The following is a 12,080-nucleotide window of genomic DNA, read 5'->3' as shown; positions in this document are numbered from 1 at the left end:
CAGTTTCTGTATGCTGATTTGAAACATTCAGATGTAGTGCATCTTTCCTGTTGATTCAGAGTGGCTAATGTGTGCAATGTAGCAGCATTAGGAGCAGGTCCAAACACACTGGCAGTGATCACTGCACCCAAGGCTTTATCTCGTTACACTCTTTTAGAAAACTTCTCTTACTTCTACATAAAGCATTCTGTCTCTATCTTTAAGCTCAAGTTGTGGCTTTTTATTGTCAAGATTCTTCTGCGGGATAGTAACATCTTGACATGCATTATTTTCTTCTTTTCCTTTTCATGCATCAAATAATTACCCTCTCCTTCTTAGACACTCTGCAATAGATTACATCGGAGCATCTTTAAAGGCTCTAAAGAGGACAAACAATTAAAGGTGGGATTTGTGCCTTCATCTCAACTCCTTTACCACCTTTGGATGCCTTGCTTCACATTTCAGGAGGCTGTTGCCACAGTAGTGCATAGTCACTTGTTAACTATGCTACACTCCACGTGGAGTGCAGAGAGCTCGTTCTGGGGCTCATTTAGACATTTCAGTCAGCCTGGCCACGTCAATTGCATCTTTTCTAATGAAAATATCAGGTTAGAAATGATGCCATGGGCTATCATATTGAGCCATCAGATATAAGGCTCCCTCAGCTTACATGCATACTTATATAAGTACACACACACACACACACACACACACACAATAGAATGCTTCCCTTCCTCTGTGTATTTTTATTGCTCAGCAGACATTATCCCTGAATTATTTTGCCCCTTCTGGATAATCTATACTCTTGTTTCTCCTGACTTGGATTCTCCGTAGACAAATAGACATAATAGTATTTAGAATAGGATTCTTTCCACATCCATAGACAAAGTATTTTGTCCACATTCATAGACCATACTCTGTCCTTTATCTTGTGGGATACTGTTCCACGGTATTTAATGTGAACCTCTTTGTCTTCTTGAAAGTCCGTGTTTGATATGTGAGCAGTCCGTGCCTCACAAGTAATAAATTGTAGTATTCGTTTCTTGTTCCTCTCTGTTTAAAGTTCTCGTTCCTGTTTCCGTGTGTGAACCTAATCCCATTCTCCTTGCTATTTACTTTGTGATAATGGAGTGCATCTGTCTACTGTTACGTTCACTTGTAGCACAAATACTAAACACTCAGAGATAGATATTAGGGCTCATAGTGAAGATCAGAAAAGCAAAGCAGTCAACCACTAGAGAGTTCTTATCTCTACCAAGACTCAGACAAACAAAGGGGTGATCCTGGCCTCAGAATGACTGTAGACTGCAGTGTTCTCTACCAGACCAGAGCAGGTGTCACTGCTTCTCTCTCCTCCTGCCTTATCTTCCTCTCTAGTGCCGGGATTAAAGGCATGCACCATCACTGCCCGGCCTCTATGGCTGTCTAGTGTGGCCAGCTTTTCTGCACTCTGATATTCGGGCAAACTTTATTTATTAAAACACAAATAAAATATCACTATAGTCGCTTTATATGTTTCCTGTTTACTCTCATAGAGGAGAAAAATCCTTAGAATGTATCCGAAATCTTACCTGATTGATACTAACTTGTTTCAGCTGCACCTATGTAATAAATCTTCATTTACTCAGAACTCTTACACTGTTTTTTTTAACACTAACCTCTTATCTATAGAGCACTCCTTTATTCTTAGCCTGGCTAATTTCTAAACATGTCATGCTTAGATTGTTCTTATGTCTATATTTCCTATTTTTCTAGTGTATTGTTGCCCATATGCGAACATATTTTTTACTGTGAAGTAGCATAACTTTTAACAATCCATACTAATGGGTTTGATTAGACCATTTTCACACGTGCACATGATGTGTTTTTATTGTTTGCATCTTTCATTGCCCTCTCTTGCTCCCCTCCCACTTTTATAGGCGTCTTTCCTACTCCCAACCAGTCTCCTTTCTACATTCATGATTTTTTTTTTAATTTTCCTGTTTATTTTTGTGTGTGATACAGTGAAGATTTTAGGGTTTCTTGAAGGATCCTGGGTGAGGGTTGTTTTTTTTTTTTATATATGAGTTTCTTGCTGGTAATTACAGTGAAGAAAATGCATCGCCATCTTCCCGTAACTATTAACTGTCTATACTCAGGGCGTTTGGGGCCATGTGTGTCTCTACACGCAGCAGTTCATCTCACTCCTTTCCTCATTCTCTTCTCTTTTACTCTTGGATGCTTTTCAGTCCCTCCTTTATGGTGTTCTCTGAACTTTAGAGGGAGTAAAGTGGTTCTTCTATTTAAGGAAAAATATTTAGCAGTTTTTTTTAGGCTCTGCATTTTATTTATCATTTCCGAGTCTCTGCGGTTATTCTATTGTAATAGAAATAGAAAACTGTAAAAGGGAGCTTCTTTGACCAAAGCTAATGCATATACACATAGTTATTGAGAAGTATGCTGTGTCCATTTTAACAAAAATGAGAACAGCTTCTTCACTGTGGCGGATGACCTCCTAAGCCATGGGTTTTGACCAGGCTCGTAGCATCAGAGGTAAATCTTTCCTGTGGAGTAGGCCTCCTATCCAATCAAAATGAAGTTGGTTGCTCCTATTTCTAGCTTGCTACTATTGCAGCACAGGGAATCTTTATGTCTGGCTAGTCAGTAACAGAGCACATGAGGTCCACAACTGAGTGTGACTCTTACTGATAAATACTGCCCCGGCCCTTCCCCCAAACAGCCTGCATAGTATCTTTGGGCATTATGGCAGCTTGGTAGCAGGAAGAAAGCTTTCATCTTGGTTCTAGCTAGATTTCTATATGTGCTGCAACCAAAACATGTGGCGTCTTCAGTAGTAGAGTTTGCCTGTCTAGTTCTGGTAAGCAGCGTTCAGACATAGTAAATGTCTGTATTGCTTTAGGGGCCTCAGAGGATTCTAACCAAAATCTTGTAGGTAACCCACCCCTGGTTTTCATTAATAACCTATGGTTTCTGGCGACACTATTCCTTTTGTGGTCATTTACTGTCCATTTATCTTCTCTGTTAGTTGACCTCTACTATATTTAGTTTGAATTTTATTATTATTATTGAGTTTTGAGAGATGTTTCTATATTCTGGATGCAAGATATTTGTCAGACTTGTTACTTGACAAATATTTTCTCATCTGTGGCTTGATTTACTATAAATTATAACAGTTCTTTTCAAAAGAGATGTATATCAATTTTTGATGAAGTCTGTGTTTTTTCTTGCTGTTAGTTGGCTTTTGTTTTTAAGACAATGTTTCATGATGGAACTCGTGGTCTGTAATCTTCCTGCATCAGCATCTAAAATGCTGGAATTAGAGGCTTGGTTTCTCATTTCTTTAAATAGCTATACCAGTCTTAGTTACCTTTCTGTTACTATGCTAAGATACCCAGACAAATATAGCTTAAGGAAGAAAGACTTTTTTGGCTCACAGTTCAAAATACACTCGATCATGCTGGGGAAGCTAAGAGACCAGGAGCTGGAAGCAGCCAGCCATGTGCCACACAGAGTCAGGAAGAAGAACTCAATGAGCATCTGAGCTCAGCTCACTTTCTTCTTCTTCTGTCATCCCGGATTGCACCCTAGGGAATAGTACCACCCATGGTGGGCAGATCCTCTCACCTCAGTTAAGTTAATTAGGATAACTCCCACAGGAATTCTCAGAGGCCCGTCTCCCAGGTGATTATCCAGCTCAAGTTGACAATTGAGATCAATCATTACAGCATCATTAATGTCATGAATAAGAAATTGTCACTGGGTGGGAATAACTTTGGATGGAATCTAAAATGAAATTAAGAAATAAAAAAAGGAAAAAGACATTACAGTTGAAATGTCAAAAAAAATCTCACCTAAAACAATATTTTAAGTGCTTATCCTGTATCTAAAATGTATATAATCTGCCTTATAAATTTTGCATCTAAATTGACTCACTTTTTATACTGGTTGATAGTGTGCATCAGTGCTCATGGAATCATGCAGGCATTTGTCGAGTTGAAAAGACTGCCCTGGGACATTTCCTGACATCTTTTTTTTCTGTCTGGTGTTGCTTTATGGTTAAGGCAATGCCAACTCATGCAAGCCACTGGTAACTTCCTGTAAACTTTTAACTACAAGAAATTTACAGACAGGTTTGTGTAAGGTATATGGAGCTGTGGGCAAGCCCCTTAAGCATATCTTAGTGTTAAGCATAGCAAAGTGAATTTTATTACAGCAGTTTCATCTAAGGTGGTTCTGTGTTTTACAGAGGAGAAATGGTCTCAGCTAGTGATCCCTGTCATCATAGTCCTTTGCTACTGAGTCCTGATCCCAGACTCCTCAGCTGCTGTTCAAAGTTTCCTAATTCAGTTGACCCCTTCTGTCTTCATGTCCTTCCTGTTGTATGTACACAACAGCTCACCACACTAGGAGCAGCAAAAGCAACAGAGTCATTACTGTGTAGTGCAGACACAAAGTAATTTCTCCATTGCACAGTCTGAACTCTGACTTTGATGCCCTTCTGGAGATGTGGGTCCTTTGACACATAAAGCTAGTTGGGGTCAGTGCCCACCCAATATAATAGCCACCCTCATAGCAGAGAAGTCAGCGAGCTCTTTGGTGGTCCTTCTGTGTTTGTTCTGTTGGTTAATTTCAAGTCAGTATTATCTGTATAAATTGAAGCTGTTGACCTCCTATTCTCTTCTAATGAGTCCACATAGCTATTATCCCAATGCAACATTCGAATTTTCAGCTTCCACTTGATTGAGACCTCTATCACTTCTTGATTTTCTAACAAAGAGCAGTATTGCCCAATTTAGATTTTATTCCATCTACTATTAGCACTCTTGGTGACAATACCACCTAAAGATAGTAGAGCATAGATATCCAACTGTTACCATAGAAACTCCACCAGCACTCTCAATTACCATGCCCCACATCTGTAGTTAGTCCATAGGTTAATCATCACAATTTATAGCACTATCACAGGCATCATTTAAGATCATTCCTTGCTGGCTTATTTTGATAATCTTCTTACACTGTTTCAGAAGACAAACCAAACTGCTAGCATCCTAGCAGTGAACATTTGAATAGTACTATAGATTTTACTTTTAAAAAATATTGAATAATTTTTCCTTACAATAAACACTAATTGAAGGTAATCTGATAAAACCCAATTTTAAGCAACAGATAACTGGCTGTACAGGTGATTGGATACACATTTTCTAACTGATTCAGATGTCACAACTGTGTCCTTTTGAAAATGTAGATAACTTACGCCAAAGGAAAACTACGTGAAAATATGTTCTGAAAATGAAAAATTAGACAATATTATAGCTAATTTTTGTTTTAGTTTATGAGACAAAAATGTGAATGAAGAAATGTAGACATACACGAAAGATATAAAGTAATAGCTTTGTAAGGGTGTAGGTTTCATGAAAAGTATAATTAAGACTTCAGTGCATTAACTGGTTTTGTTAAATAAGAAGATTGTAGCTGCTCTTATCACAACCATTAACTGTGCCATGTGACCTGTCAATCTGCTTCACTTTCCTCTCTCTTCTACTCTTTGTATATTCTGTGACGCTATACCCTAATGTGTAACATGAAATTTCTGTTGACACTAACAAGCGTTCAGTAGCATGCATTGAACTGACTCCTTTGTTTTTATGCTGATACCATCTTTGTACTTCATAATGTACCATAAGCACTCATATACATTGCCATTCTTTGTTTAAAATAAAGGCCAGACGAGTAAACCAACTTTAGTTTTGAAAAACATAAAAACTGAATGGAAAAGAAAAAGCTCAAAATAAAAACATTTGTCAAAGAGGGAGGTCCAAATTTCATTGGAGTTCATTTTTAATTCTTCTTGAGTTTATAGAAGCTAATGGTGACATATCTTTTCATACAGTGTTTTGCATTCTGCTTCTCTGACATAGAGGCAGAGATACTGGGTCTTTACAGAATGTGTTCTACAAAGCAGTAGCCCTCCCTGAGGGACTATAGGTTTATTATTATTATTATTATTATTATTATTATTATTATTATTATTACCATCATCATATTCATCATCGTCGTCATCATCATTATATTATTTAATTCTTATTTGTTTGGTAGCAAGCATGTACCTTCACAAATGTATGGTATTCAGAGAACAAATGAGACAGTCAGTTCTCTCCTTCTGTTATGCAGATTCTAGGTATCCAACTAATGTCAACAAGCTTGTTAGCAAGTACCTTCATCCACTGAACCGGCTTACCAGCCCTTGCTTTTCTTTTTCTTTCTTTTTTTTTTTTTTCTTTGAGACAGAGTTTCTCTAGGTAGACCTGGCTGTCCTGTAACTCACTCTGTAGCTCAGTCTGGCCTAAACTCAAGAGATTCACCTGCCTCTGCCTCTGGAGTGCTGTGATTAAAGGTGTGTGCCACCATTTCCTGGCTCTCATTTTGGTTTTTACCTTAAAATTTTAGTGAGTTGGTTTGCATGTATTTTCTAAGTTGAAGGAGAATATTCATTTGTGACTTAATATTTGTGAGTATAATGTTAGCATTTATCTAATTGTCAAAAATAATTTTTCATTCATTTGTGCTTTGTCACATTAGTAAAAATTATTTGAAGCTATATCTCATAAAATATTGCTTTATTAGTTCAAAGAATGTTTAATTGTAAAAATTAACTATAGACTTGTTTTCAGAAATATACATTTTAAGACTATTTTCCTGTTGCTTTTAAAAATGACTCTTTAAACCTTTATAATAACATCAGAATTATGAGGGTTTTTCCTCTGAAATTTATTACATATCCCGTTCTCCACAGATAAACCATTAATGGTCGTTATTTTTAACTGCTTCTTATGACCTCCGCTGAAAGAAATAATGAATAAAAATCATCAGTTATTTTATAGAAATAATCATCTCATAAAGGTGACACCAAGCAAATTTCGTACTTAGAGCAATGAAGATGCTAAACTAGATCAGTTCCTTCCACTGGAAGATGTGTGTGTTTTGCCTTCCATGGTGTTCTGCCTCCTACTCATTGGATGCTGTTTCATATTGTAATATATTCACCTTTACAAGACTTCAGACAGGATGTAAGAGAAGCTGAACTGTCTTACTTCTCAACCCAAAGGAAAAAAAGTTTAGTATTCATCCATGTACTGCTACTTAACATGTGATACATTTTGTCATTTGAGTAGGCATTAAATGTAACAGAACACAAGTGGTGTTTTATTTAGAAAGGACCATGGCATACCTTGCGTACCCAGTGCCTTGTTTTCCATTGCTTTGCTGCTGCATTTGGTTTCTCATGTTATGTGGACGTGAGCTATACATCCATCTTAGTGTCTTTTATTTTTAATGTGATTCTCAAGACCCTTCAGCTTGAATTATACCGTTCTTCCATCCACAAGTATGGCTGAAAGTTGAACTTGACATGGATCAATATGATCTGGACTAAATATCTAAATGTGACTGATTATGTTAGCATCATGTCCACAGATCAATATTGAGTTTTATTATGAGCCTGACTCTATAATTGGGTTTGATCAATAAACTTTTGTCTCTTTTCCTTTGCAGATTTAGGGTTGTTCCACATAGGTTTTAGAAACTACACTTAGCTTGCATTTAGGACTCTTTTCTTGTGATGACCAGAAAGGGATTTATGTGTAAATTTGAAGGAACAATGGGCATCATGTTTACAGTCATGAAAGAGTCCACTCCAGTCACTGACTGCTTAGCACAGAACTAATGTAGTAACACCCCAGCACTCCTTTTGGGATGCGTAGGGCTTTTTTCTGTCTATATTTAGTAAATCACATTGAAGACTTGGACAAAACATACCATCAATGAAAGCAATCATAGAAGCGTGCCTTTTGATAAACCCGCGGGGTCCACAGGCATTGAAAGATGCAATCTGTAAAGAACAATAAGTTTGAACCTTTGATTGAAGTGCCATTTGGGACGGGGGGCATTGTCTGCATATCTGCACAGACACGATGCTCCCTTTTTCACGTCTCTTAAACTTGAAGCCTGAGAGCGTTCAATGCCATTTCTGCAATTGAAGTTGGTCCCATTAAAAGCTCCATACAAAAAGCAGACTGGAAGTGATCCAGCTGAAGCTGTGTGCTTATCTCTGCCCTAGTTTGCCATTTGGAAAGCAGGCTTCCGGCCATCATTGCCATTTCCTTTATGAATAGACCTTGGTTGTTTTCCAGTTACTTCTCTTTGCATGGATATTCATAAAATACAACAATTCTTCAATCCTTGACCCCTATTTTTGGACATCATCTTAGTATATAGCCAAGTCTGGCCTGGGCTTGTCTGTGTAGATCAGGCTGTCCTCAAACTCACAGAGACCCATCAGCCTCTGAGTCCCAAGTACTATGATTAATGGTGTGCACCACCATGTCTAGCCCAACTTTCTTTAAAATTGGAAAATACAATTGTTCTTCCAGTAGGTATTAGAATCCACTTTGAATAAAAGTAGAAATCTGAATCCATGTGATGGATCAACAGATAAAGTCATTTGCAACCAAGCCTGATGACCTGGATTTGACTCTTCAAACCCACATGGTAGCAGAACCAAAAGAACCAAGACCTGCAAGTTATTCTCTGACATCCATATGTGCACCATGACATGCATACACTCACACACATAATAAATACATGAAGTTGAAAGTTTTTCTTTGAATGTGCTCATTCTAAATGGTTTGTGGATTTTCCTCGTGTCATTAGGGGGCTTCAGACTTTGCAATTCATATTAATATGATGTATTTTTTGCGTCATAAACAGTGAGTTGAAGGGCAAGAGTGTGGACCGCTATTATCATGAGGCCTAAATTTTGTGTTCCTAATAAACTATATTGTTAATTATTAAATCAGAAACATGAATGTACTGTAAGTGACCTTTTGAATTTACAGATGCAGACCGTTTTCAGAAACATGGGATGGATGAGTTTATTTCTGCTAGTCCTTGCAAACTTGACCATGCCTTCCTCTTCCGAATTCTTCAGAGACAGACTTTGGATCACAGACTGAATGATTCCTATTCCTGTTTGGTGGGTACAAATCTGTCTATCTGGTCACCTATAGGTTAGAATAAAAGATTTTCAGAAGTGAGAAATAGTTGCTGTAAAAACAGCATTTTATTCCTGACTCATTTAATCACTGTGGTTGGGGTTAGGGAATAAAGAATTCCAATCGATCGCTTCTCAATTTGAAAATTATACACTTGAGGACCACTGCTGTGCCACTCAATAGACGGGAGAATAGCCTGGAATAGATGCTGAACTCTAGTGGCCCCAGACAATGCCGACCGGAAAGGAGAATGCTTTAAATAAAGATAGACGGAAAGCCTCTGTCATAGGAGTCACCAATACCTGCACAGACACTTTAAAGCTTATGTCCTATTCAGCAGATATTGCTATCTTGCTCTTGTCTCTTTGATTCCTAGGACAACGTAAGCGACAGAGGAAGAAATAGAAAAAGTAACAATATGATGAGGTATACAAAACAGGACAGCTTTAATTTCATCCAGCCCTCCAAAGATAATTTGAAATGTGAGAGAGGCAGAGGCATTGAGGGGCAAGGGACAGAGGGCTAGAGACAGAAAGATGATTTAAATAGCTAAGTGCTATCTGGTTTGTGATGAACATAAATTTCGATGCTATAATTTATAGTTTTCCTGATACCACAGAGTCTGGGGATTAAAGTTATAGCCTAACTACAATTTATTATTGGAAATGGCATTTTCTATCACTAACTGACTCTCATGGATACCAAGCCTAATGACTTCATAGAATAAATTATACTCTCTTTGAAGTCCTAACTCAGACAGTTTGTTCTCAAGTTTTTGGAGATATCCAATAGACATGAGGAAACCTACAGTGGCAATTCATTAATTTGTCTATGAGTCTAAGAATAGCTGGGATTGGTGGCAAACATCATTAATTGCAGCAGTTGAAAAGCAGAGGCAGGCAGATTTGTCAGGTCTCTATGAGTTCAAGACCATCCTTGTCTATACAAAGAGTTTCAGGCCAGCCAGGGCTAAACAATGAGGCTTGGTCTTAAAAAATAAAGGAGGGAAGTAAGTTCGAGAGGGAGGGAGGGACAGAGGAATGGAGGGAGGGAGCAAAGGATAAAGGAAGGAAAAATGTTACCCTCTGTCTTGTATACACTGAAAGCAAAATATGGTGTGATTAGGAACATTGCTTGGGATAGAATGGACCTAGTTGTCAATCAAGACTCACTAAGTGATTTTCTCTGTGGTCTTGGACAATTCTATTCCCATTTCTGATGCAAGTTTCTTCATAAGACAGTTCTAAATACTAGAAACCAGTGACTGTGTGGGACTGGTCCACTGTGATTTTCCTGCCTCCACGTGGGATTGAGTTGATATCCCTTATTTCCCTGTATATACATTTTCCTGTAATATCCCTGTCCGTTCTTCCTTAATAGTTACTTTGTTTCTGTTAAAAGCTCCTTTCTTCTACATATCATTTTAATCTAATTCCTGTAAACTAGTTTTCTATGGTGTTGTGTGAAGCTGCTCCACCCAGTCCTACCCTCCAGCATCAACCAAACTGGCTGCTTGCTTTCTGCCCCACTCACACAACGAGCATCTTACTTCAGAAGAACAAGAAACCACTACTGGAAAACCTTACCTCTTATGATCATAGAAGGACAGGCTGAGAAAAATATTCCAGGCATAAGCATGCAAATGTGTGTCACTGATGGACTTACTGAAATTTTCTTTCTAGTTCATGTTATAAAATGCTTTCAGTGAATGGGTCAGTTTTGGTGCTAGTGTCTACCTTGTTATTCTCCTTATATATACATGTGTGTGTGTGTATGTGTGTGTGTATTATTGTTTTTTAATTGGGTTATACATTTTCCCCACTTCCCTCCCTTTTTCCCCACCCCCATCCCACCTTATTCTCTTTTTAACTGACTCCTAAATAAATCAGAGTTTAGAGAACATCACTCGTCGTGACTGACGAATGTAAATCCTCTGAATAGAATTTGACTGCTTTTGAGTAGCAGTAGAGAAGAGCCGTGTGCCACACATTGTCTCAGAGATAGTAGATTGCCAGTGCCTTGAGTCACTTCCAAAACTGATGACTAATAAAACAAACCCTAAAAGACATGCTGCTGCTGCTGCTGCTGCTGCTGCTGCTGCTGCTGCTGCTGCTGCTGCTTACAATGCCTAAATGTGCATACAGAAAAGCAAGTCTAAGTGGGGAAAAACGTGTCTTTTTCTTTTCTCTTGCAGGGGTGGTTTAGCCCTGGCCAGGTGTTTGTGTTAGACGAATACTGTGCCCGCTATGGTGTGCGAGGCTGTCACAGGCATCTCTGCTACCTTACAGAACTGATGGAACATTCAGAAAACGGTGCTGTCATTGACCCCACCCTGCTCCATTACAGCTTTGCATTCTGTGCCTCTCACGTGCACGGCAACAGGTATTTTTGACTTGCAAATACTTGGTGAAATGTATAGGGTTGCCTGGAAGATGGGGAGAACATGCTTGGCCATCATCACCTAGTAACAGACTGTAAATAGCAGGTACTTCTTAGGGAAAAAAAATTCACACAAAGGAAAAATGTACATCAATATGCTGTTGATTTAGGTGAGCTGCACTTTATGTTTCTTTTTGCTGGCGAAACCACTTGAAAGAGAGAGAGACAGAGAACATATCCATGAGAGTGCAAGTTGCCTTTTCTTCTCCAGGGCCACCTGGTTCTGTATAGCTCAAGTGTCCGGATGATTCCTATTGTAGTGTGTATGTGCGTGCCTGGGGAGGATTTCCTGTAGGATGATGTGAGCCTGAGGACCTTTTCTTAGCCGTTCTGGAATAAACTTTCAGTGCTAAAGCAGAATCAGATACCATACTCAGGCTAAGATTCCGCCCAACCCCTTCACTAATATTTCTGGAGCTAGTATTTTGCATTCACCTTTTCTTTTACTAAGACAGAAGAATCACCTAGTGTAACCCTCTATAGTTTAGTACCTCTGGGCTTTAAAACTCACCTATGTCTCTGTCCTCCGAAGGTTATCTACAGATTAACTTTGTTAAGGCTCCCTCTATAACTGAGGTCCACACAGTCTAACCTTTCTGATTTTAATTATTT

At 38.5% G+C, this 12,080-nt stretch overlaps 1 protein-coding gene across 8 annotated transcripts in view; it reads left to right on the top strand.

The window, feature by feature from the left end:
• Cadps2 (calcium dependent secretion activator 2) overlaps window positions 1-12,080 on the top strand; it is a 510,179-nt gene that overhangs the window by 353,213 nt on the left and 144,886 nt on the right. For all 8 annotated transcript variants that reach the window (XM_038320974.1, XM_038320981.1, XM_038320973.1 and 5 more), the window contains exons 12-13: window positions 8,874-9,010; window positions 11,224-11,411. In XM_038320974.1, coding sequence (XP_038176902.1) covers window positions 8,874-9,010; window positions 11,224-11,411 — 325 coding nt within the window. The remainder of the gene's footprint in view (window positions 1-8,873; window positions 9,011-11,223; window positions 11,412-12,080) is intronic.

This window comes from Arvicola amphibius, chromosome 2, assembly GCF_903992535.2.
Source record: "Arvicola amphibius chromosome 2, mArvAmp1.2, whole genome shotgun sequence".
Taxonomy (NCBI): Eukaryota; Metazoa; Chordata; class Mammalia; order Rodentia; family Cricetidae; genus Arvicola; species Arvicola amphibius.
Note: the sequence above shows the minus strand (reverse complement) of the source record. Positions and strands in the feature narration are given on the sequence as shown.